The sequence below is a fragment of the Phyllosticta citriasiana genome (genome assembly GCF_038021145.1).
Source record: "Phyllosticta citriasiana strain CBS 120426 chromosome Unknown IWZ02scaffold_10, whole genome shotgun sequence".
In the NCBI taxonomy this organism is placed as follows: domain Eukaryota; kingdom Fungi; phylum Ascomycota; class Dothideomycetes; order Botryosphaeriales; family Phyllostictaceae; genus Phyllosticta; species Phyllosticta citriasiana.
In genome coordinates this window covers 551411-574434 of record NW_027117287.1, presented here as the reverse complement: position 1 = coordinate 574434, position 23024 = coordinate 551411, and the positions used below count along the sequence as shown (strand labels likewise).

Here is a 23024-nt window from a genome sequence, read left to right as displayed (position 1 = left end):
CATCATTTCTCAAAGGTCGAGACGGTTATTGTTTTGTCATGAACATGAAACCTGCGATTGTTCATTTCAAAAACGTATTCGAAATCTACCGGCCGTTAGACACACCACCCGCACCTCAACACCAACACCAACAAGCACCACAACATTTCGCCTGTCTGTATTCCTCTACCCACTCGCTCCTCCCTGCAACCCCGCCCACCGATCCGTTTTCCATCAATCCATCCCCCCATGCCAACCATCCCAGACCCAAAATGCCCGAATCCCGATCTACACCAGAGGAGGGAAAAGGAACGCAAAACCGAGACGAGATAAGTAGCGAACGGCCGAACCCCACTCACTGATGCACAAGCGTGTCTTCCCCATCATCTTCTCTCTTCATATACTGTCCATCAACAAAACAAGAAATGCTGCTTGAAGCCCAAATGCTCCCCAGCCAAGCCAGGCTCACGCTCCTCTGACCACCTCGAGTTATTCACAGCTTCGGCTCCAGCTCTTCAAACTCGCTCAACTCCCTGACGGCCGTCGGGCCCTTGCTGACCTGCAGACTGGCCTTGAAATTGCGCACGTCGGCGATCTTGATCGGTCCTCCCTTTGCTTCTTCCTCCTGGCCGGTGGCGCTGTCGGCCTTGTCCGTGTTGGATGCCGCCGCCGCCGCCGCAGCAGCGACTGAGGGCAACAACTGGCCTATGGCGGCCTGACCTTGTGTCATGACGTCTTGGACCTTTTCGGCAGCCAGCTTCAAGTCCTCGACCAGGTGGGCTGAGATGGCCGTCACGATGTCATTGACGTTGCCGCTGGCAATGTCGACGCTCTCGAACCGCTTCGCCAGAGCGTCGTCGTCCGTGGTCACGCCTTGGCTGGTCAAGAACTTGCTGATGGAGGAAACCAGGTTTTGGCCAGGTGCCTTGCTGTCTTGCGCCAGCATGTGGACGGACACCTTGGCGCGAGTGGTAGAGCGCGGGGAAATGTGCTCGTGGTAGAAGTTGAGGATGTCGGTTTTGGTGAGGGGCTCGATATGCGCAACGTCTTCGTCGGCTATATATTTTGTCAGCGAAATGCACCTTATCAGAAATGAGTCCAACGTCCTACCGTTGTGAAAGTCGAGCGTCTCGTTGCAGATGTGAGTCCAGAAGCGGGAGTTCTCCTGGCTCAAATTCCGCAACTTTTCCCTCCTGGTATTCTTGACGGCCTCCTTGTGCGACTCGAACTCCTCGTCCGGCATGTCCTCAATCATCTTCTGGATGCCATTCAGGAAGGCATCGATGCGCTCTTCCAGATATTCGGGCGTCCGCTCACTTTGAATCAGCACGCGAAATCCTATAATGTTAATGTGAGTTACCGCCCCACTGAACACAACATAGCCCAGCTGTTCCTTTGTCCGAAGCGTGTTGAATGCTGGCTCATCGACGAGCTGCGCAAACACCAACGCCTTGGCGCGCAGAGTCCGATTGGCGTTTTCACCAATGCTGCATAGATATTCGATGCAGTGGTTGATGTTGGCAGGATCTTTCAAAACGCGCTCGTACACGAAGTTTGATCCGCTTGGAACGATGATGTTTCGGCGAATCGGCCACTGAGAAGGCGCGAGGGGCCTCGCTTGAAGCGTCTTCTCCACAGTGTCTGCCATTTTCAACGCATCTTCCTTGTAGAGATTGCCCATGGCGAGAACCTCAATGTGCGTCTGCTTCAAGAGCTGGGGATAGAAATGGCGAATGTCGTCGGAAGTGATGTGAGGAACCTCTGCGGCGAGCTCCTCATTGATCCAGCCCTTCTCTGCGCAGAGCCAACGAAGGTACCCACCAACCTGGTAGTACGGCTGGTTGTATTCTGCATTGCGGAACGAGCGAGTCATGCGTTCCTTGATAATCTGGAATCGGTGCTCCCGAACTTTGAGGTCACGCATAGCCAGCAGAAGTCGTTCGAGGAGCACGCCCATCTTGTCGTTGTAACCACTGACCCAGACATCGAGGCCTAAGCCCGAAGTCGAAAGAGAGTATGCAACTCCGGCAACCTCGGCATCGTAGGCATACTCACTCAGCTCATCGGAAACCAGGTCACGATAGATGGCAGTCATGACGCTGGCCTGGGGAGTCGCAGAAACTAAAGAAGTGCGGAGTGTGACGTCGACGTTGGCTTTGGGCACCCAAAAGCGATCATCCTTCTTGTACCAAAGGCGTACCCTCTCATCGTTGCGGATTAACAGGGGTTGCTTCAGAGGCTCGCTGACCTCCTTCCTTTCGACTTCGAGTCTAGTAGGAATAAATTGATTGGGGTGCGGCAGATGGAATTCCTTGGGGCGGTCTGCCGGGGTACTCGCAGCGGCGGCCTTGATTTCGTCGCGGAGCTTTTGCGGAATCTTTTGATACTTGTACTCGGTGCCATACCACTTCTCTTTTTGGTCCCAGTCACCCGGCCAGTCTTGACTAGTAATGGTCATGCGGAAGTTGTCTGGTCGAAGGTGGGACAGGCCAACCTTTATGGCTTCGGGGTTAAACTTGCGGACGACGCTAGGACCGCTGAGCAATTGATCGCGAGGATAAGGCTTCTGCATGATTCCACTCAAGCTACTTGTAGTGTTGCTTGCAGGACTCTTTTGCTTGAACCGGAAGTCAACCTCGCTCATCTTCTTGACTTCTTCAAAAATCCATTGCTGAGGCTCAGTCTCCTTGAGCATGGAAATATAATGGAAGATGTGTTTGAGCACTTCCTCATGGTTCTTGAGGCCCTCTTCCGTAAGGCGGATAGAAATGGTGAAAAACGCAGATCCAGGGCACACGGTAAACGAGCCTGCACCGAGATCGTTGGCCCAGCCCTTGTCCTTGATGTAAGCCATCAGACTCCCAGGGCCTTCGTGGCCAATCAGATGGCTGAGGTAGCGTCCAGGCGCCGACTCGTACAGATCTTCCTCGTCGGGGTAGGCGAATTGGAGATCGAGATTGCGCGATTGGAACACTGGCTTTGCAAAGATCTGGGTCTGAAGTTCGTTTTCGGTCAAGGGCTTCTCGTTGTCCCAGCGGTTCCGGGGCAGATTTTTGTTCTTGACCTCGGAAAACATTTGAGAAACCCAAGACTCGAGCTCGTTCAGACTCTCCCGGCCCAACACTACCAGCTTCATCCGATTCGCAGAGTAGTGCGTCTCGTAGAATTTGATAAACTCATCTCTGATTTTGACCCCCCGGGCAAGGGGGTCATCATGAAGAGTTTTGTAGCTGCCGGTCGAAAAGTGGATGTAGGGGTGCCTCGGGTTTGAGAGCGTTTTGTTCAACTGGTGCAGACGCCAGACATCGCTCTGCAGATTCTTCTTGTTCTCCGAGTCGACGGCCCTCAGCTCCCTGTCCAGCGTCTCCTCTAGGAAAAGGGGCTCAACGAAGAATTGCGCAAATCTGTCGAGTGCGCCGTAGAGGGGGGAATGAGACCTGGTAGACGACAAATCTTGCCTGCTGCTGGCAGCTGACGAAGAGACGCTGCTTGTCGGGGTGTTTGGCGTTGCCGAGAGCTCAAAGTAGTAGTTTGTATTGTTCGAAGCAGTAAAGGCGTTGGCGTAGCCCGAGTTGGCGGTCAGGTACTGGTTGTACGCGTTCTCCTTTGGGTACTGCAGGCAGAGGGTGCATTAGCACGCTTCAAGATGTCTTTCCCTACGAGCGCCAACAGGAGCAGCGTGGGCAGCTCGTGCCTCGTGGCGACTGGACGGAGTTTGCACGCACCTTTTTAGTTCCCATGAAGAGCAAGTGCTCGACGGCATGCGCCATGCCGGGCATGTCGTCGTCATCGCTGAAGCTCCCGACGGCGACGTCCATGGCGGCGCTCACTTTGTCCGTGTCGGAATCGTGTATCAGCAAGGCCTCCAGCTGGTTGGGCAGGCGAATGACGCGATAGGTCCTGTCATCGAGAGCGGGCCGCTCCATGTTTTCGGCCAGGCGCTCGGGGAGAGCCGTACGGGAGTTGACGGGCTCAGCCATTGTGGTCGAGAGGTAGCGGGGACGGAGGGGAGAGGCGGAGGGAAGAATGGCCGGGCGGCAGGAGTAATAAGCGTGTGAGAAGCAGCGTATTGTCGCGCCGCCAAGCCGAGGACAACAATACCAAGGCGAGCGTTGTAGGGCAACAAGGGCGGAGGATGAAGCCAGAGCAGAGGACCGCTTTAGGCGATTGACATTTCGGAAGCACAGAGACGGCGGGAATGGCATGCGCGGAGCCGGATGAAGAATGGCAGCAGAGAGAAAGGCGTGCGGTGGGTGTGGGTGTGGGTGTGGGCGTGGGTTGTGGGTGTTTTGAGGAGCGACGGGAGCTGACAGCCGGACACCAAGGTGCCAGAAAGCGGACGAAGCTTGCTTGCGACCAATGACTTTGGGAGACGTGGGATAAACCACCTCAACCTGTATCTACTTAGTCACCTACCTACTACCTAACTGAGCCGAGCTCTCAGCATTCGCCAGCACATGACCTGAACCGATCATCTCCGACCTCCGTGACCATCCCATCTCGCTCCCGCACAGCCCTCCTACCCGGAACACTACACAGTATCACCCCCACTGCTTGCCAGCCAGCCAGCCAGCCAGCCAGCCAGCCAGCCATGGTGCTCGAGGCCGGCTATCCCAACACTTCGGGCTTCCGCAAGGTTACCAAGGCCACCATTCTCATCAAGAAAAAGGAGGGCATGTCTGACCAAGACTTCATCGCCCACTACAATCACCGCCACGCCCAGATGGCCGCCCCTGTCCTGCTCCGCCACGGCATCATCAGCTACTCCCTGGTGCGTCCAGTCGTCGCCCCCCACCGTCCCATCTCCCTCGTCCCGCCCCTCTCATTCTGCCTGCAGACCTACCATCTCCACCGTGACCGCACCATGATGCAGGACATACTCAAGGGCAACGCCAAGCTCATGGACTACGATGCCATCTGCACCTTTGTATTCCCAGACTACAAGCACCTGGCCAAATTCCTCTACGACAAGGACTCCAAGGCCCTGACCTCCGACCACGACAACTTCATGGACGACAGCCAGATGACCATGATGGTTGGCGACGAGTACGTCATTGTCGAAAACGGCGTCAAGGTGGATGGAGCCTGATTGTTGTTGTGGCTTTGTCGTCGACCTGATTGATACCTTCTGTTGATGTTGTTCTCTGCTCAAGTTGCATGCAGTGCTGGCACATTGTTTGAATCTTTCTCGTGCGTCATTCCTCATTCCGTGCCCATCGGCCCTTGCTCGCATAGTCACGTTCCCCGGAGCTGCTTCACGTGCATAGAATTTTCGTCCCTTTTTCTTTGCATGGCCATTTCCTTGACCAAAGACCAAGTCGATGTACAGTCATTCTCAATTCTCAACAGGAGTCAAGGCACGAAGGACGACCACCATGAGCTTATCAATTCTTCCGCGAAGACGACATTGACGTGAGAATGTCATTTGAAACGCATGCTTCACACCCCTATCTCACTAGTCCGTCCCTCCATCTAACATCCCCTCCACTCCTTCTCCAAAGCCCCCGTCTCCGCGCCCTAGCTTCCTCGAATGCTCAGTCGCAGGACGCCCGATGCGCTTCCAACCAGCGGCGAGCTCCAGTGTAGGGACATTCTGGAAAAGCTCTTTTCCTGCAGAAGCAAGTGAACCGCCATTGCCGCCGAGCAGACCATTAACATTGCAGCTGCGCCAAATACACCGCGATGGAGCCCGCGCGCCGCCGGACTAATAATGGAGTACTCAACAAGCTTGCCCGTAACAAGGCAGTTGGCGCTTGAAAGTTGATAGGAGGGGGAGGGGTCTTGTTCGAAAGGCTTGTAGGTCTCTCACAGTCCGTTTAGCCGCTTCTTTTATAGGTTCACTGTTGCCCAGCAAGCTAGAAGGAGAACCGAGAGGAAATGCAAACGACGTCTGCCTGCTGTGGTTCGCGCAGAAGCCAGAAGAACGGCACCAACGATGTATCATCAAGCGTCTTCCAGAGTCCAACGGCATGCCGCTGGTGGGAAGCTCCAGAAGGTGCAATTTCTCCCCCTAAGAGGAAGTATTTGCACACGGTCATTTGTTGGTGACTGAAGGGGAGGTTTGTTTTAGGTTGAACGGTTCCTAGACGTTCCAAAAAGTTGCTTCATTTCTGCAAATGAGCATGGTGTTAGAGAAACGTTTCTCAGGACATTGCCGCCGCTCCAGGCAGTCCAACATTGTTGCAGCTGATTCACAGAGTCGCAGTTGAGACGTCTCAGCCTCGCCAAAGTTACCAGGAGATGTCAGAAATATCCAATGGATTCCACAACTATCTCTTCCCCTTCTTCTTACCCCCTCCCTTCTCCTTCTCCTCCCTCACAAATCCGCCCAACACAAGCGCCTCCCTCGCCGTCTGATTGATGATGCGAAAGCGATCCGGGCCGAGATGGACGCCGCCATACCACCTCGTCACGACGACCATGACGTCCCAGACATCCATGAGCTGCATGAGATGGAGCACGCGGCCGCCGGCGGCCGTCTCGCCGTCGTCGTCGCAGTCCTGATAGACGGCGTCGTTTGCGCCGCGGATGCGCCACGCCGTGATGTTGTGCGTTGCCTTTGCGGCCTTCTTGTCCGTCGCCAGCAGGTGCTGCACGAAGGCCTTTGCCTGGTGCGGGCTGGAGACGGGGGCGGCGCGGGCGACGAAGACGCTCTTCTTCTCGGCCGCGGGCTCGCTCAGCACCCACGGCGGCGCGGGGCCGCTGCCGAGCTGCTCGACCTGTTGATGCGCAGCGGCGCCGCCGCCAACATGTGAGCCGTTGTCTTCGTCATTGTTATCGAGGGAGGAAGAGGCGTAGTAGTGGTCGGTGGTCACACCAGTTGCTTGTTCATGCGCGCCCGAGGCCGCTTCGCCCGCGTCGTCGCGCTCGCGCTGAACAATCTTCTCGCCCAGCTCTTCCAGCACGTCGAAGACGCACGGCTCGCCGGGCCGGTACGTCTGCGCCAGCACGTCGCGCGCGGCGTCGACGACGCGCGTGCCAAAGCCCTTGGCCACATCGTCGCCCACCGTGTGTGTGCCGAGGACTGCGGGCGGCGCGTCCGGGTAGTCGGGTGGGAATTCAAGGCGTAGGGCGACCGAGCGCAGCGACGGGAGTCGCAGGATGCAGCATGCTCCAGTAGATGCGTCGGGGCTGTCGCCGGTGGCCGTGAGCGTGTCTTCGGCGTAGATGGAGTTGATGGAGATGATTTCGTCGTCGAGGGCGGGGTTCATGGCGGCGGGACGGAGGCGGCAGGTCGCGAGACGTCGTCGTTTGGGCTGATTCCGGATGGCGCAACAACGCTGCGGGTAGGGCTGAAGCGGCCGACGTGTTGACAGGGGATCCAGTCCGGAACAAACTTGATGTCTTGGAGTGCGTCGGTCTCAACGGGGTCTTCTGAGATGGACGAATGCTGCGGATTGCCAGCTTCTCGGTAGCATCATACGATTAACAATTTCAGGAGTCATGGCATCAATAATTGACCAGAATCGAGCCCGTCTAAACCTATCAAATTGGTCTGTTTGTTTGCACAGCTGGCCTCTATGACTTTTGCATCTCATATCATGCTCCCAACATGCAAATTGATCTTTTTTTTTTTTTAAAATCCTCGAACCCCTGCCATCGAAGCAGATAACCAGCTTTTTCTCAAACAGTAAAGATTCCTCATAATCCAACGCCAGACGGCCATTCCATGAGACCCAGACCAGAACGACTCTTTGATCCCAGCCGTCTCACCGGGGACAGATCATTTCAGCCGCATAAGCTCGATACCGCTGCAGCGCATCCGTCGCCGCAATGCCGCTGCGCTGAGGCAGGAAGCTATGGTGGGCAACCAGAGCCCTCCCATCCACAACAGCATCTGCACAAACCCAATGTCAGTCAAACAGGGCACAGTAAGCCAGAAGACAGGAAAAACTCACGCCTGCCAGTCCTCTCGGTCATGACCTCTGTAAAATGGTACTCATCATCGCCATTGCCATTGTGGATATCGCTGGCAATAATATCATCACCCCAAATGGCAATCATCTGGATGCCCATGCGGCGGTAGTTGTAGTCGAGCATGGGGAACTTGTACCGCCACAGCTCGTTCTTCTCGAGGTTCTCGAAGAAGCTGTAGTGCTGCTGCGCGCCGTGCGTCCAGTGCCACAGCGACTCGGAGAAGGCGTCGAAGCTGGTGTTGGCAATGGGCGTCTGGTCGAGCGGGAAGCCTGCCGGCAGCGGCAGCCAGCGGTGCCCGTTGAACGGCGGCTCGAATTCGTGCGGCACCGTCCAGTTGACCGGCCCGTGCCAGCGCGGCAGCTCTGACGCCCGCCATAGACTGCCCGAAGAGTTCTCCCCTGGTGGTGGTGGGAGCAACTCTGGGAAGTATGGATGCACGGCGCCGAGGCTGAAGTGCATCCAGCTGAGCGACGGCTGATTCACCACGTTGGCCGCGACGACAAAGTACTCCGGGTGCTCGATCTTGGTCTTGACTAGCGTTGCAACGGCGTGGTCCTCCATGAACACCTGCGAGTCGTCAGCGTGTTGAACCAGAATGCGCTTGGGATACTACGCACGAGGTCGTCGTCCATCTTGATGTACATGGTGCCATTCTCGCACACGTCGTACGCGCTCGCGTAGTCGATGCCCTCAAAGAGCAAGTCGATCCTCGTGTACGCCGGCTCTTCCGTGACCAGCGCGTCGAGCCATTCTAAGTCCTCCTGCTTCGTCGTGCGCGCCAGGAAGATGACTTCGTCGAGGAGTCCGCCGTTCGAAACGAGGTTGCGCTGTTGCAAAAGACACCAGTCAGAAAACATAGACGGTCCAGAAAGACTTCCCCCTCCAGTTCATGGCCAACTCCCGCTCTCGTTTTGGATGCACACCTTGAGATAGCAATCCAGAATGCCCACGCTCTCGGGCCGTCCGAAGAAGACCAGTCCTACTATCCGCAAGCCCTCGGGTTTGATCCAGTCCGTCTCACCCTCCAGCGCTCCTTGTCCAGTCACGCTCCAGTAGCGCGGCAGCGGCCGCGAAACCGCATGGTGGTATCTTGGTGATCCTGTAGGCGCCGTGTTCTTCGCGTTCCACAGCAGCAGGAGAGAGCATGAGACGGCGACGAGCACGAGCAGCTTTTGGACCTTGAGTCGCAAGGTCGAGCCCCCAAGGCGCAGCTCGCCATGGGCCAACATGGCGGATTTCTGAGCCGGCTCCTCGTGGGTGAGATGATGATGTTGTTTCTGCAGTCTTTATGGCCGAGAGGTGACGATCGGTGCACCGAGAGAATGCGGGGATAGGACCGGACAGGACAGGATGGGGGGATTGCGTAAGTCGGCGTTGCGGATTGTTGCTTCAGACACCCAGGTCTGGGCCGCGGCGTGATCGCATGGTAAGGGGGCAGCTCTCGAGAGAAAGGGAGTCAGTCAGATCGAAAAGATGGCTGGCTGGCTGCTGCTGGTAACGAAAGAAGGCAAGCAGCTGACGCGGGGCCCTTTCACGCCCGTCTGCTATCTGCTTCATCATCAGTCCTCTGCCACACACTGCTCTGAGCGACCCCTGAGAACTGTGCGGTTGCACGGCGGCGCAGCCTGTCCCATGCGGCCCCACCACACCCCTGCATGGTGCCGGCCTTGCTTTGTACTTGGCCTTGGTCAGAGCCTTTCTGGACATAAAACAAGTGACGAGATGGTTTTCTTCGAAGGTAAAAGTCTCTGACGAGAGTTGACGGCATACAGTCACCGTTACTGGATGCGGCTCAAAGAGAAGCTTAGCCTTTAAGCCTCACATTAATGAATCATGATCCCGGAGAAGATCATTCGTGATTCAAGCAGAGGTCAATGCAGAATAAACATAATCAGAAGCCGATGATGGCGACTCAACAAAATGAAAAGGGTGACTCGCTGCCGAAACACAGGCTAGAAAACATTGTTGATGCGGAGTGACTCGAGACAGAAAGATTCCTCTGGTGTTGCGGATGTTCCAGTTCGTCGCAATTAGCTGGAATAGCCGGATTGAAGCTTGGTGTAACCCACTGGCAGAATTGGTCAGACTGCTCTTTTAGGAAGACGGTAATGCCAAGACAGGGCAGCGAGAAGAAACGAACAGCTGTAAAAAGTTCCGCGAATGCGAAAGAAGAAGAGGCTGGGAGTCGTCGCGTGAATTGATCATTTGCAAAGCAAGGAAACGACGAGCGCTGTCTTGGACGCAATTTGGCAAAACGCCGATCGAAAGCATTGATTGGTCGACTATGGACAAGACCTCTCCAACTAGTAGCCTCGTCCTTGGCCATGGTTCTGATTCCACCCCTGGTTTTGGTTCCATCCCTGGTACTGTTGAGGGTGTGGTGGCTGCCATTGCTGCTGGTTGGGGTATGGAGGCGGAGGAGGCGGAATGGGGTATCCCATGGGCATGTTCGGATACGGCATGTGAGGGGGAAAGGGGGGGAATTGCGCCATCGAGCCCCCTTGCTGATGGAAGCCGCCGTTAGGTGGCATTGGCGGAGGCAGTGGCGGCGGCCAAGGCCCATTATAGTTTGGCGGGGGAGGTGGATGGGCAGAAAACTGCGGCTTTGGTGGTAACGGTGCTGGCGGCGGCGGCGGAACGAACCCATGGGAAGAAGAGAAATTTCCTGGGGGTGGAGGAGGCAGCGGCTGAGGAAATTGAGGTGAAGGATTCGCTGCGGGACCTCTGTTGACTGGCGCCGGCGGCGAGGAACGACGGTAACCCCGGAATCCACCAGGAGATCTGGAACGAGACCTTCTGTCGTAGTCACGGCCACGTCCGATTCCCACCCTTGGCCGCGAAGGCGAACGGCTGTCGTCCCTGCGCCGCTTGTCGTCTCTTTCTCTACTTCGGCTGCGGCTCCTCGAGGAGCTGTACCTTCGCTTCCCGCGCTGCGCGAAGCGCCGTCCACGATCGCTGCTGATGCTCCTGCTACGGCTCCTGCTGCGACTTCTTGAAGAAATACTCCGGCTTCTGTTGTAGATGTCCCTGCCACCAGGCGGCCGAGTCCTTGCTTCCTGTCGCCTCTTCTTCATCCTCTCGCAAAATTCCACAGACCACCCATAGTATCCCTCTGAGACGATCAAGTCTCCACTCATCTCGTCCTTGACCATATGCTGCCCCATCATGTCGATATCTGCCACGATGCCTTCATCCTCTGCATAAAGATCCTCGGCGTATTGCAACAGGTCTCTTACAGCACTGACCAATTCAGAACCTGCTTTCTTGTTTCTAAGATCCAAGGCTTTGATCTGACGCGGATCGATTGGTCTGGGGTCGTTTGGTCGAATGTGTGGCATGAGGGCTCCTGCCGGTAGGTCGTACCAAGCATCGTGGGCTTCTCCGTGGTAGGGTGGCAGGGTGAATGGAGTGTCCTTCTGGCCGACAGCACTTTGTGCTTGCACCTCGTCGCTCGCAGTTGGCAGACTGCCCTCTTCCAGCGCTTTCCGCACTCGATCTTTGTATCCATCGCTGTACTCGGCGTGAGCGTACAATTCGGTGAGCCTGGCGAGTCGCTTGCGAAGGTTTGCTTTTCCCGAAACTTGCGCCTGGAGGACCGTGTTCATGAGAGATGTCAGGTTGGGTTCCAGTTCTCGGACAGTGTGGGCAAGTTGCGACGAGAGATGCTGATGTACTCTGACGTGATGTACCAGGTCATTGAGCAGATAGAGAATGTTTAGCGCCTGTCTTCGGCTTGACGGAAGGTTGCGCCGGGAACGATTGGGCAAAGAAGCATCTTTTTCAGCAATCAGGCTCTGTGCCAGCCTTGCCAGGTAGTCTCCCAGGACGGATATCCTCTTGGACGAAGGCACTGCGTTCACCACTAGCCATTCCTTGCAGTTCTGTCATTGCGACCAAGCTTTAGCGAAGATCGCGAGGCCGCGTATAGATAGTAGATCAAACCTGGAGATTTGAGGGCGAGCAGTGAAGGATGGCTGCGTCAAGCAATGTGTGCATTTGAGCGACGGCATCTTTGTCGAGGGCAGTGGGGTCGTCGCGTCGCATGGCCGCAAAAAGCCGGGTCCTGGCGATGGTGAGGACTGCCGGTGCTGTCAATGATGACGGGGCACGAATTGCCGCCATGGTGGGAGAAGATCCGATGTTGTAAAGGCCAAAGGTAAGTGGGAGGGCCGTGGATGCAATCAGATGCGCGTCAATGAGACGGGAGGAACTGGAATGCCCGGATGCGAGGCTCGGATGATCTCCGGACCGCGCAGATTTCTGGCGGGGGTCTTCCCTTTACTCGACAACAGCTTACTTGAACCGTACCTGATCTTCTTCGAAATTTGATTTGCTATGCTCTGATGCTTTATAACGGATTGCTTTCAATCCACATCATGTCCGCGGTCAGTCACCAGCCAGATAAAGACCATTCCCTATTCACATTGGAAATGAAAATTCCTGACATGGATCATGTCACCAGGCTTGGTCCAGGAGCTCTCTACATGTATTCATGTTCATGTGGATGTTGGGCGTCAGTACTTGATCGAGAGGGTTTTCATAATAGGGAGAAATTATTGTTTGGAGCGGACCACAACATGTCATTTAAAGCGAGCCTCGACTCTCATATACACCAGGAGCTGCCTCCCGAAACGGACATGCTACAAGGGCCATGTCGCCGTGCTCCGTACACACAAGGCCCGTCGGACGGTGGAGCCGTATTGCGCATCCCGTCACAGTCTCCTTTGCCTTGGGAATGGACCATGCCAAGTGTCTTCGACGAGTTTTCCAGCCGCACTACACTTCCGTGCCGCATAACTTCATGTGTGTCAGCTGATGGGTGGGCGGAAGAGCGGGTCACTGCTGAGATATGGGTGTGGCATGGCACAGCGAGCGGAGCGGGATAAGGTGTGCAAAGTCAATCTCCACGACCCGACCCGTCTTGGTGGCAATGAGGCACATTGATGGTGGTTGCGCGCGGAATCTTTGGGCGTCGGTGCAAGGCGCTGGGTCACAAAACCAGGGGTTTGAGAAACGTTCGTTCGCGTGGTACTGGGCTCATACGTCCTCGAGGATCTTATGGTTTGTTCTGCTTTTCAGGTCAGCGGCGTATTGAATAGCACTTGAGAAGACCGTCGGGCCTCCAATCGCAGATTGTGAGCTTGCGCGCACACAGAATGCGCCTGCGTCCTTTTTTAATGCAATGTCCTTGTGTGGCGCAGAGGCAGCGTGCTGAGGTTTTCGTGAGCTTGTAGGATCTTTTCCGGCCTCAAGGCCCTTCGGTAATAACGCAAGGCATGTAAGCTGATGGATCTCATCAAGAAATATTCGGAGGACCGAACTCGCGCGGGAAGGACATGTCAATGGGCATGGCCCGTTTTGGTGGCAGTGCGATTCCTCCAGCTGTCATTGACTGACAAATCGCACGTCTAGACACACGTGATAAGCAGTAGAGAAATGAAGACAGGACGGGAGAGTGAGACGGCAAGGAACAGGTGTCGACAGTAATGGAAAGGAGGGCGAGGTGAAACGGCGACGAGATTTGTTGGATTCCTCGTTCGAATACAACACCAAGCAGCTTGCGCGGATTATGGCGCAGCACGACACATTCAAACAAGTCGACCTTTTCAACATACTCGTCGGGACTCGTATTCGGCATGAGTAACGCGCGAGCGCGTAGATGCATCTCGGTGTTTGTACAGTGTTCCCAGAGGATGTTAGCGGCTTACAGGCGTGGCGCCTTTATAATGTCGACCAGAACGCCTTTGCCGAAGCCCGCATAATGTGTTGAGTTGCTCCGGCGCTCCATGGTGGCCCGTTGGACTCCTCTTCGGTCACAAATATAGCCATGGTAGGAGTATAATTAGAAGTGTCCATGTGATGTTTTGCTCGCAAAAGCAGGTAGCAACCACTAGGACGCGTAGGCATATCAATCCAAACTGCGCCTCGCAACCTGATGCAGAACTGTCCTCACTATGGAATGCGCATTGTAGCGTCGTTGATTAGCATGTCTTTAGTCAAAATCGACGGCTGAGGGCGCTGCAACGCGTCGGGAAACTTGTCATTGCCGGTCAAGAGTCGGGTGCCTGGTAGTGGCGAAGAAGACGGTAGATACCGTCGAGAGGCCCAGGCGTGGTAGTGAGCACAGACTAAACGGAGCTGTGAGCTGTGGCTGAAGTGGGGACGGGATCAATGCTGAGGTCGGCCACGCTTCTGCTTTCCCTCGAGCGGACCCGCTGCGAGGGGACCACGGAGCTGCCGTACGACGGTGGTGAAGATCACAACGTGTTGGAAAAGAAATGAGGAAGAAGAATTTTCTTCTCAAAATCGAGCAAACAAGGAGGCGACGTGTGAAATTTGAGTTTCGAAGTCGTTTCGAACCGGACGGCGTTCAATGGAAAAAGCACACATGGAGGCACAGAACGTGGGAGACTCGAGTTGCATCGTTCCGTACTCGGGTCAGTTGAAGTGGGGAAGCATATCAAAGGCTCTGTCCAGTCAGAGGAAGCAGAGGGGATGCGGCGTGGGCAGTAGTAGTACGGGACCGCCCTCTCATGACACGACAAGCACAGCGACGATGCTGCCGGTTTACCGGAACCGATGCGCCAGTTTCTGTGGTGGTGAGCCCGCCACCAGGGAGGTACCAATCAAGACGAGCATGTTGTCGCCCCAGACAGGTGCTGGGGTGTTGGGCGAGAGGTCGGAGGCTTTTGGCCAGCCAATCAGGAGGCGGGGTGGCAAGCGAGCTGGCCAGACAGGACCGGCGCGAAGGAACGAGGACCACAGGGTCGTAGGGCTGGCCAGTCTTTTCGCTCGTCAAAAGGCAAGGCAAGGGGCTGCAGTCGACGGGCTTCACCGCAGGTGTTGGTTTACGGAGCTTAGCTTAGCGCCTGGGGACACGAGGCGAGGAGATCTTGATCATGTTGATGACAGCCGCGTGTGAAACGTGAGATGTCCGAATTGAGGCTCTGCAGACGACAAGCTGCGCCATGACGTGGTACATGTCCACCAGGTGACGGGTCATTCGCCGAGGGAGGGAGCACGGAGGAGAGGTGCCTGTCCTGAGGGGACAAGCCGAGGAGAAAAAGCAGAAGCGAGAAGAAGGGAAAAAAATTTGGAAGACAGAGAGTGGATCCAGTCCAGATGTCAGATGGAGATGGATCGGTTGTAGCGGGAGGATGACCGGGAGGCTGGGAAAAGGAAAAGTATACCTAAGGAAAAGGAAAAAGACTGACTGCGATCAGCACCGTCGACGTTTCACAGGCAACCCAAAGAGGCAGCTGGCCGTCTCCCCGACACAGTCAGGTCAGCGCGTTCGGTTCCTGCGGTTCGGTTGCGAACAGCCACACCACACACACTGCCCTGGACTAAGCAGCTGCGGCCGCGCCACAGCCTGCGCCTCAGCCGGACCCGTCTCCCGTCTCTCTCTCATGTTCCCCTGTCCTATCGTATCCTGTCCCATCGTATCCTGTCCTGTCCTGTCCTGTCCTGTCCTCGCCTCGCCTCGCCTCGCCTCGTCCCGCCCTCAACACCACCTCGCAGCGTCGTCGTCGTGCTTCGGCGCGTCCGGCGCTTCAGCACATCTCCATGCACTCAAGCGCCGAAGACCTGTGGGCGTTTCAGACGGTCGATCCACGGCCAACCGCTTGTTGCCACTCGCACGTCGCACCCGCAGTGCGCGTCGTCTGCGGCCCGTCTAGCTTGCTCTGATGCACCCGGCGTTGGTCTCCGGATGCCAGAAAAAAGTCCTTCTGCATGCTCCATTGGACCGCCACCGTTGGCCTGTTCCCCTGGGCTTGTTTTCCTATCGATACGATACCGTCGTCGACCCACACGGGCTCCCGCCGCCGCCGTCGCCTTTTCCGCTCTCACGCGTCACCTGCTCCGAACCTCACTCCTCCTCCTCCTCCTCCATCCTGCCGTACCCACCGTCCCTCACGGTACCTGCGTTTTGAAACTCAGCCATGCCACCCAATGCTCTGCTCCAGTCCCTCTCGTCTGTCCCAAGCCACCTTCTGGTCCCGTCACCAGCCCATTTTCCCTCCCCTTCCCAACTTGCCCCCTAACGACCGCCTCCCGGCCCACCTGCGCCAGACTTGTTCCACTCCCACATGCTAACCGTTCCACTGGCTGCGTGCTACCCTGATTGATGCCTACCCCCCTCCGATTCCTACTCAGACAGTCCGTCGTAGACGCCAGCTGTGGGGGGCCTGGCCCTGGTCACTGTCTTTCCCATCTGCCAGGTCCCCCCCCCCCCCCGGACGCTTGTGGCCCATCTCCGCAGCCCTTGCTCATCCGGCTGCACTTGCAAAAAGCTTGGTCTTCTGTTTGTTCCGTCGTCCGGGATCCTGCGCCTAGTCCGGATGGTGTCTCGCTGAATATAGCTTATAAGTATGTCGCCTTGGCCCCGGACGTGACGTTTCTTGCGCCTTCGTCCACACCGTCGTCGACTCCCTCTTCCATTTTCATCCAAAGGCTAGACCTTTGAGTTTCCTTGAATTTTTGCTCCCGCCTGTGGCAGAGCAGTACGGTCCTTTACCAGAATCCTTCGTGATCACTTCGAGACTCTGACACTCCTTGTCCCCTGAACGGGAATCCCACTTGTCCACCCTCTACTCCATCGACCAAACTCTATAGGGTTCTCTCCAGACGAGGTACGTCTCTTCCGCTGCTCTTCAGAATCTTCTTTGTTGTTCAACAGTCATCGTGACGCTTCTTTATTCACATTGTTTGCTCCTCTTTGTGTCACTTTTTTTTTTTTTTCACTTTGAGGATTTCTTTCTCCTGCCTGCCCACGCCGTAAACAATGCCGCCGACGGCGGTGACGCGCCCAAACATAAAAACCTCGACGGCACTCCAACACCACCTTGCGACAAACTAACACACACAACCCCAGTTCATTTCCCGTCTTCAACCGCCAGCTGGTCTAGCGATTTCCAACTCCAACTTCTCGAACCTCACACAACACACTCTCTTTCCAAAATGGTCTCTCTCAGCGCCCTCGCGGCCCTCGCCGCCACAGTCATTTCCGGCTCCCACGCCCACATGATCATGAAGTCTCCCGTTCCCTATGGCAAGGACTCGCTCAACAACTCGCCGCTCGACAACTCTGGCTCAGACTTCCCCTGCAAGCAGCGCTCCGGCGTCTACGACATTAGCGAGGTCAACCAAATGCCCGTCGGTGTCGCCCAGGAGCTCAGCTTCACTGGCTCTGCTACCCACGGCGGTGGCTCATGCCAGCTCTCCGTCACCCTCGACCAGAAGCCCGACAAGGACAGCCAGTGGAAGGTCATTCACAGCATCATCGGTGGCTGCCCCACGACTGCGGCCGGCAACCTTGCGACAACGGACGGCGCCTCGACCTTCAACTTCTCCATGCCCGAGGGCATGCCCAATGGCCAGTACACGCTTGCGTGGACCTGGTTCAACAAGGTCGGCAACCGCGAGATGTACATGAACTGCGCTCCCATCAAGGTCACCGGCGGCGCCGACAACAACGACGTCTACAACAAGCTGCCTGACATGTTCGTAGCCAATCTTCCCAGGGAGGAGTGCGAGATTCCCGAGAATGAAAACTTTGACTTCCCCAACCCTGGTGACTCTGCAGTTACTCTCGAGTCCACCTCGGTCGGCGCCAGTCTCTCTGGAAGCAACTGCGCTGCCGTCACCGTCAAGGGTGCTGGTGCTGGCAAGGCCGGCTCTGTTGCTACTGCTACTGGTGACTCTGGCGCTGATGCAACCTCTGCTCCCGCGCAAACCACTCCGGCCTACGCCTCTCCAGCCAAGTCGACCGCTGCCGCCAACACGGGCAACGCTGGCGGTGTCTTTGCTCCCGGAGCGTCGAGCGCTGCCCAGACGTCCGCCGCGGCCGTTCCCGCCACCACCTCCGTCGCTGCCTCGACCCCTGCCACGGCCGCCGCTCCCGCTGGCACCGGCAGTTCCAGCTGCGTCCCTTGCTCGACCAACGGCGCCGTCGTCTGCATGGGCTCTTCGCAATTCGGCCTCTGCAACTTTGGCTGTGCGGTTCCTCAAGCTGTCGCCGCCGGCACCTCGTGCACCGCCGGCAAGATTGTCCGCCGCGACGGCCGTGTCCTCCAGCGCAGCCACCTCCGCCGCGCACACGACCGCGCCCTCGGCGTGGCCAAGCACCAGCACCACGCCTAAGCGTCTTCCGAGTCGTTTTCCCGCGTGCGCCTTCCGCTCGGCCTTCTCGGGGTGTACATACCGCGTGGTACATAAGGGTACAAAGCAGGACCAGCACGCGAGCTTGCAGCCAGCACCGAAGCTCTCTGTTGATCAGTCGAGACCGTCTGCTGCTGCTGCTGTCGCTGCCTGTGGTGATGAGGACATGACCATGATCAAAAACTTCGCTTCTTCCCAACTTGGGCTTATGCCTCTTCTTGTCGAGGACGCCTCCCTTTCTTGCCTTTCCCTTCTCTTCGAAACAGCCCTTTCTTCTATTCTGCGACACGTTGCATTTTGCATCTAGGGGGCGTTTCCATTCCCTCAATCGTCTTGTCTGGGGACTATCGCCCTCCTTCTTTGTCTTCGTCGTTTTCTTCTTCCTCTGTCCTCGCCCTGGCTTTGCGCTCACGCTCAACGCACACGTAGACGCAGACGCAATCATCAAGGCAACACACAACATTGTTGGCGTCTGAAAATGCACAAAACTGGATTTGGTTGGGGCTGGTTGGTTGATTGGTTGGTTGGTCGGACAAACACGCATCTAGCATACAGGCAATGAGGCCATCAGACAGGCAGGGATTGAGAAAGAATAGCATCTTGGCACTACTGTGGTCGCCAACTCCCTCTTTTCTTCCACTTCTTCTTCTTCTTCGTCATGGGATGTGTTTGTGCATATGTGCGGCGTGGTGGCAGGCAGGCTGCGAGACGCGCGGTCTTCATTCTCTGTGTGCGTTGTTCCGCGCCTTTATTCTTTGTCCACGGAAAAGCACAAAGCGGACGTTGTACTCTTTATTGAATTGTTGTCTCCTTCTTGCATGCGCCTTTATATCTCTCCATCATGCGTACAAACATAGCATAGCACCTTGTCCTCTTCTCTCTTCTTCTTTGCACAAAATTCAAGCATGCATGCATGCATGCAGTCTTTGTCCCTGCATCTGGCCCATTTCCCATCTGCTTGCTCCTCGTGTAGACCGCCTCATCCATCTTCCCACCTCCTCTGCCCTCCTCACCGCTCAACGCTCAACGCTCAACGCCGGCTGCCCCTCCCTTTCTTGATCGATCTCTCGCTTTGCCGCTTCAGTATTTACGTACATACGTACATACATCTGTGCATGTGTGCTAGGTAGGTAGTGCGTCGCCCTTGCACTCAACCTGGTCTTCCTTCCCAGCACCCTCACGACCGGTGATCTCTCCCTCTTGTCGAAAGAGTCGAATCTTGCATTGGCTTCCTCCCTCGCTCCCCACTTACAAACACACACAAACGCACATATGCCGGACCTCATGCATACTTGAACCGTTTTGACAATTGATGGAGTGAGTGAGGTGCGTTTGTTTGATTTGGTGCAACGTTTCGATCGTCCTTGGGTGTTCTGTCCAGCCAGCCACCGGCACTGTACCTGCTTCGTGTCCCAGCCACCGACCTGACACAACCAGCCAGCCACGCTCGCACAAAGTACCCACGTAGGCGCTGCTGCTGCTGCTGCTGCTGCTGCTCTTCTTGTTCCTGTTCTTGATGCCATCCATCGCTGCAACAAAAACACAGAGATCTCGACTTGACTCGACCGTTCTATGTGCTGTTGCCTCACTGCATGGGATCGGCGAGGTGCGTACATGTACTGTACGTGAATGTGTGGTTGGGTAGCACAATGGCTGCACCTGCGCCGTTGAGAGAGGTGCAGACAGCGGGAGACGCGGAGAGAAGAGACGGTGTGACAATGGATGATGGGGCGACTACCTACATGCCGCTGTGGGTGGCGGCTTTTGTGGATTCACCCATGGACGACGGTACAGACAGACATACAGACCTCTCCAAACGCAGATGATGGTCAAGACCTACCATGCTGGCAAGGCGATGCTTCAAGACCGACGAACAGCATCCTGGCCATCGACAGTACATACATACAACATACACACATACCTGCGGACCTGAACATCTCCTCACCGTTTCCCATCTCCAGTCCACGTCTTATCCCTTCCACCCCCACCGCAAAGCACCACCATCACCAGGTGTCGTCGCCGCCAAGCACAACGCTAGGTAAGCGGCGGGCGGCCCTGCCCGTCGGGGCGAAACATGTCCCTGAACCTTAATTTCGCGTGCCGCCGCGCCGAGTCAGATACCCGGCCATTGGCTGCTGGGCATGATTGGTGAGGGCGGGAGGGGCGCCAGGGACATGGGGGAGAGACGCACACACACACACACACACACACATACAGAGAGAGAGAGAGAGAGAGAAGTGTGGGAGGGAAGGGGAAATGGACGAGAATGTTTGAGGGGGATGGGGTTTGTTTGGTGTTGGTGTTGTGGGGGATGCAGAGAGGGCGAACCATCGCAGCGATGGGTCATTGGCAGGTAGTGGATTGAAGGATATGTGGGTTGACGGTGTTTTCTTTTCTTCGTCGTTTCCACACCACATCCGTGCGTGAGGTCCTCGAAAGAAGAGGAAGGTCGCAACAGAGCGTCGTATCATCACCACATCGACATGAGCAAAATCAACCAACAAGCCTGCTTAGGTCCTGGCACCCTACCTACCCTACCCTAACCCTTCCCTGCCACCATCATCAGATCTCCCGCACATCCAAAGTTTATTTTGCAAAACAGATGAGGTTGGCGCTCCCTGTGCGTTCTGCGGATAGTCCTGCGCGATGGTGGCTGTAGCTTGGCGATTGGCGTCTCCAATGTCCGAGTCATGGTCTTTGCGCGGACGGATGGGATGGCATGGGATGTGAGGCTTGCGGATGTGATGCGCAGGGTGAGATGAAGGAATGTCGTCGAGGTGCTTTTTGTGATGATTGGAGGAGGGTGGGGTGGGCGATTGATGTGCCTGCCCCTTTTGCGGGGCGAGCAGGAGGAAGGAAGTGGTGACCAATGGTACGCGGCTTTCTTGAGGGACTGAGGGGATGTTTTGATAGAAGGACGTTTGCGTTGGAGGTTCCCAATTGGGAAGTCAATGTGGGATAGGAGAGTTTGGTGTTGGATGAAATTGACTGCTTTTTCTGCGACTCTTTGCGCAATTGTGTTTCTGGTTAGCTCCGATGAAGCTGGTGCTCTCAGGAGTCCGTCATCAGGAAGTGCAAAGGTGTCTCGAGGTCGAAAGACTTCCAAGACCGTGGAGCTCAGTCACAGTCGCCGAATCGCGCCTGCTTCGACGATGTTGTGTTGCGGCCGCGACCCGACTGGGTTAGCGTAGGCGCAGCGTTAGCGCGGCTCGCTTAGGGCACGTGCCATCTGCAGCCTGTATTTAAGCATTTCGTCTCCCCCCGCTCCTCCGCTTCTTTTCCTCTTCATCCAGGTGCTCGGGCATTACGCGTATCAGTGAGGATTCGTCCGAGATCGCGTTTTTGCTAGTTGAAAACTACAACTAATGACCGCTTTTGTTGGTCTTCGGATCGGCAAGGAATCTTTGGAACTCAACACATCTTGGCTTTGACCGGCCAAAATCTGCTTTCTTCGTCGTGCGTATTCGCCTTGCGCGGGTCCTCGGGGAAGATGCGTCCACCAAGCTCACTCTTTCGAAGCTTCGAGTTGCCTTCATCTGTTGCCCGTCATGCCTGCTCCCGGCACTGCTCTCATCACTGGCGGTTTGCTGCCTCGTCGCTTTCCTCATTGCGTGCTAACCTTTGCCAGGCACTGGGCTGCTAGGCCGTCAGGTCGTTCGCGAATTTGAATCGCGAGGCTGGAAGGCTGTTGGGACCGGCCTGACGCGCGCCGACGCGTCGACCCTCAAGCTGGACTTGCTCAACTACGGTGACGTGGAAAAGGCGCTGGACGACGTCAAGTAAGCTCTTTTCGCCAGGCCAACGGAGGTGTCCTTGCTAACGGGACCACGCGAAAGACCCGACGTCATCGTCCACTGTACGTGGTGCGTCTACTCCAAGCCTAGCGCTTTCACTCACAGATCCTAGGCGCTGCAAACCGTTTCCCAGACTCGTGCTCCTCCGACCCTCACGGAGCTCGAGCCATCAATGCCGAGGTTCCAGGTACACTGGCCCGGCTGGCCAGCCGCCGCAACATCTTTCTGCTCTACATAAGCACCGACTACGTGTTTCCCGGCACACCAGGCGAGGCGCCGTACTCGCCTGCCCATCTGCCCGAACCACCCAACATGTATGGCTTGACGAAGTGGCAGGGCGAAAAGGCCGTGCTGGAGGCCGCCGGGGCAACAGAGCATGACGGAAGGCTGCTCTCCGCGGTACTTCGCGTGCCTGTGCTCTACGGCAAAGCGCTCCAGGCCTCAGAGTCGGCCGTCAACGTCCTGGTTGAGCAGATTCTAAAGGCTGCTGCGCTGGCGCCGTCAGAACCCCGCATCTCCATGGATCACTACGCCCAGCGTTATCCGACAAACACGTCTCAGGTCGCTCGCGTCTGCTTTGATCTTTGCGAGCTTTACACGGGGAGGCGGCAGCCTGCCACACAGTGGGGACAAATGAAGCTCCCTGGAATAGTACACTTTTCGTCCGAGGACAAGATGACCAAGTTCGAAATCTGTCAAGTATTGGCGGATATCCTGGGGCTGCCGCTCGACGGTCTTGAGCCTTATGCGCCGTCGCAAGAGCAGCTGGCCAAGGAAGAGAGTGAGGGCAAAACAAAGAGGCCTTATGACTGCCATTTGGATACGGCGGAGACGAAGGCTTTGGGCATCGATGTGAGCACCGTCAACTTCAAAAATTGGTGGCGAAAGGAACTTGGTGCGTATCGGCACTGATGGGATGTGGATGTGATTGCTACATGGGCAACAAACTTGCTCCTTTGATGTGAATTTATCTGCAATTTTCGTTCATTTGTGCTCTTCAATACAAGCGTCTCAATGTGTCTGCTTTCTTTCTTGATGGTCCGCACATGACGTGAGTGCTTTTTCGTTGTCTCTGTGCTGTAACAGCCTCTTTCAAACATCCAAGACATACGAGCCCTCACTATTACTCGCTACATAATGCCAGCTAAGTGGGCCACGAGTCAAATGTGCAGC

At 56.2% G+C, this 23024-nt stretch overlaps 8 protein-coding genes across 8 annotated transcripts; 3 read left to right on the top strand and 5 right to left on the bottom strand.

The window, feature by feature from the left end:
- Positions 1–28: 28 nt before the first annotated feature.
- IWZ02DRAFT_405645 (Metalloenzyme, LuxS/M16 peptidase-like protein) lies at positions 29–4270 on the bottom strand. The gene is made up of 3 exons (XM_066765667.1): positions 3705–4270; positions 1090–3592; positions 29–1035 (listed from the first exon to the last, which is right to left on the bottom strand). Exons 1-3 carry the CDS (start codon positions 4182–4184, stop codon positions 473–475), a joined length of 3546 nt encoding a protein of 1181 aa, XP_066620762.1. The 5' UTR covers positions 4185–4270; the 3' UTR covers positions 29–472.
- A 300-nt stretch (positions 4271–4570) lies between these two features.
- Positions 4571–5068, top strand: IWZ02DRAFT_470805 (EthD domain-containing protein; the record flags this gene model as incomplete). Its single annotated transcript, XM_066768824.1, has 2 exons — positions 4571–4750; positions 4817–5068. The coding sequence occupies 2 exons, from the start codon at positions 4571–4573 to the stop codon at positions 5066–5068; spliced, it is 432 nt and encodes a 143-aa protein (XP_066620761.1).
- A 1180-nt stretch (positions 5069–6248) lies between these two features.
- Positions 6249–7429, bottom strand: IWZ02DRAFT_423216 (ribosomal protein S5 domain 2-type protein; the record flags this gene model as incomplete). The annotated part of the gene is made up of 2 exons (XM_066765870.1): positions 6797–7429; positions 6249–6742 (listed from the first exon to the last, which is right to left on the bottom strand). Exons 1-2 carry the CDS (start codon positions 7188–7190, stop codon positions 6249–6251), a joined length of 888 nt encoding a protein of 295 aa, XP_066620760.1. The 5' UTR covers positions 7191–7429.
- Positions 7405–9205, bottom strand: IWZ02DRAFT_37102 (uncharacterized protein). Its single transcript, XM_066764537.1, has 4 exons — positions 8820–9205; positions 8514–8723; positions 7878–8463; positions 7405–7816 (listed from the first exon to the last, which is right to left on the bottom strand). Exons 1-4 carry the CDS (start codon positions 9123–9125, stop codon positions 7689–7691), a joined length of 1230 nt encoding a protein of 409 aa, XP_066620759.1. The 5' UTR covers positions 9126–9205; the 3' UTR covers positions 7405–7688.
- Positions 9206–9901: 696 nt separating this feature from the next.
- IWZ02DRAFT_37100 (uncharacterized protein) lies at positions 9902–12117 on the bottom strand. The gene is made up of 2 exons (XM_066764535.1): positions 11839–12117; positions 9902–11777 (listed from the first exon to the last, which is right to left on the bottom strand). The coding sequence occupies exons 1-2, from the start codon at positions 12016–12018 to the stop codon at positions 10200–10202; spliced, it is 1758 nt and encodes a 585-aa protein (XP_066620758.1). The 5' UTR covers positions 12019–12117; the 3' UTR covers positions 9902–10199.
- Positions 12118–16439: 4322 nt separating this feature from the next.
- Positions 16440–18220, top strand: IWZ02DRAFT_37047 (uncharacterized protein). Its single transcript, XM_066764501.1, has one exon. The coding sequence runs from the start codon at positions 16858–16860 to the stop codon at positions 18037–18039; it is 1182 nt and encodes a 393-aa protein (XP_066620757.1). The 5' UTR covers positions 16440–16857; the 3' UTR covers positions 18040–18220.
- Positions 18221–18837: 617 nt separating this feature from the next.
- On the bottom strand, positions 18838–19785 carry IWZ02DRAFT_37081 (uncharacterized protein). Its single transcript, XM_066764523.1, has one exon. The coding sequence runs from the start codon at positions 19671–19673 to the stop codon at positions 19074–19076; it is 600 nt and encodes a 199-aa protein (XP_066620756.1). The 5' UTR covers positions 19674–19785; the 3' UTR covers positions 18838–19073.
- Positions 19786–21355: 1570 nt separating this feature from the next.
- Positions 21356–22977, top strand: IWZ02DRAFT_457091 (uncharacterized protein). Its single transcript, XM_066767922.1, has 5 exons — positions 21356–21513; positions 21577–21639; positions 21686–21836; positions 21894–21913; positions 21964–22977. Exons 2-5 carry the CDS (start codon positions 21606–21608, stop codon positions 22761–22763), a joined length of 1005 nt encoding a protein of 334 aa, XP_066620755.1. The 5' UTR covers positions 21356–21513; positions 21577–21605; the 3' UTR covers positions 22764–22977.
- Positions 22978–23024: the final 47 nt, after the last annotated feature.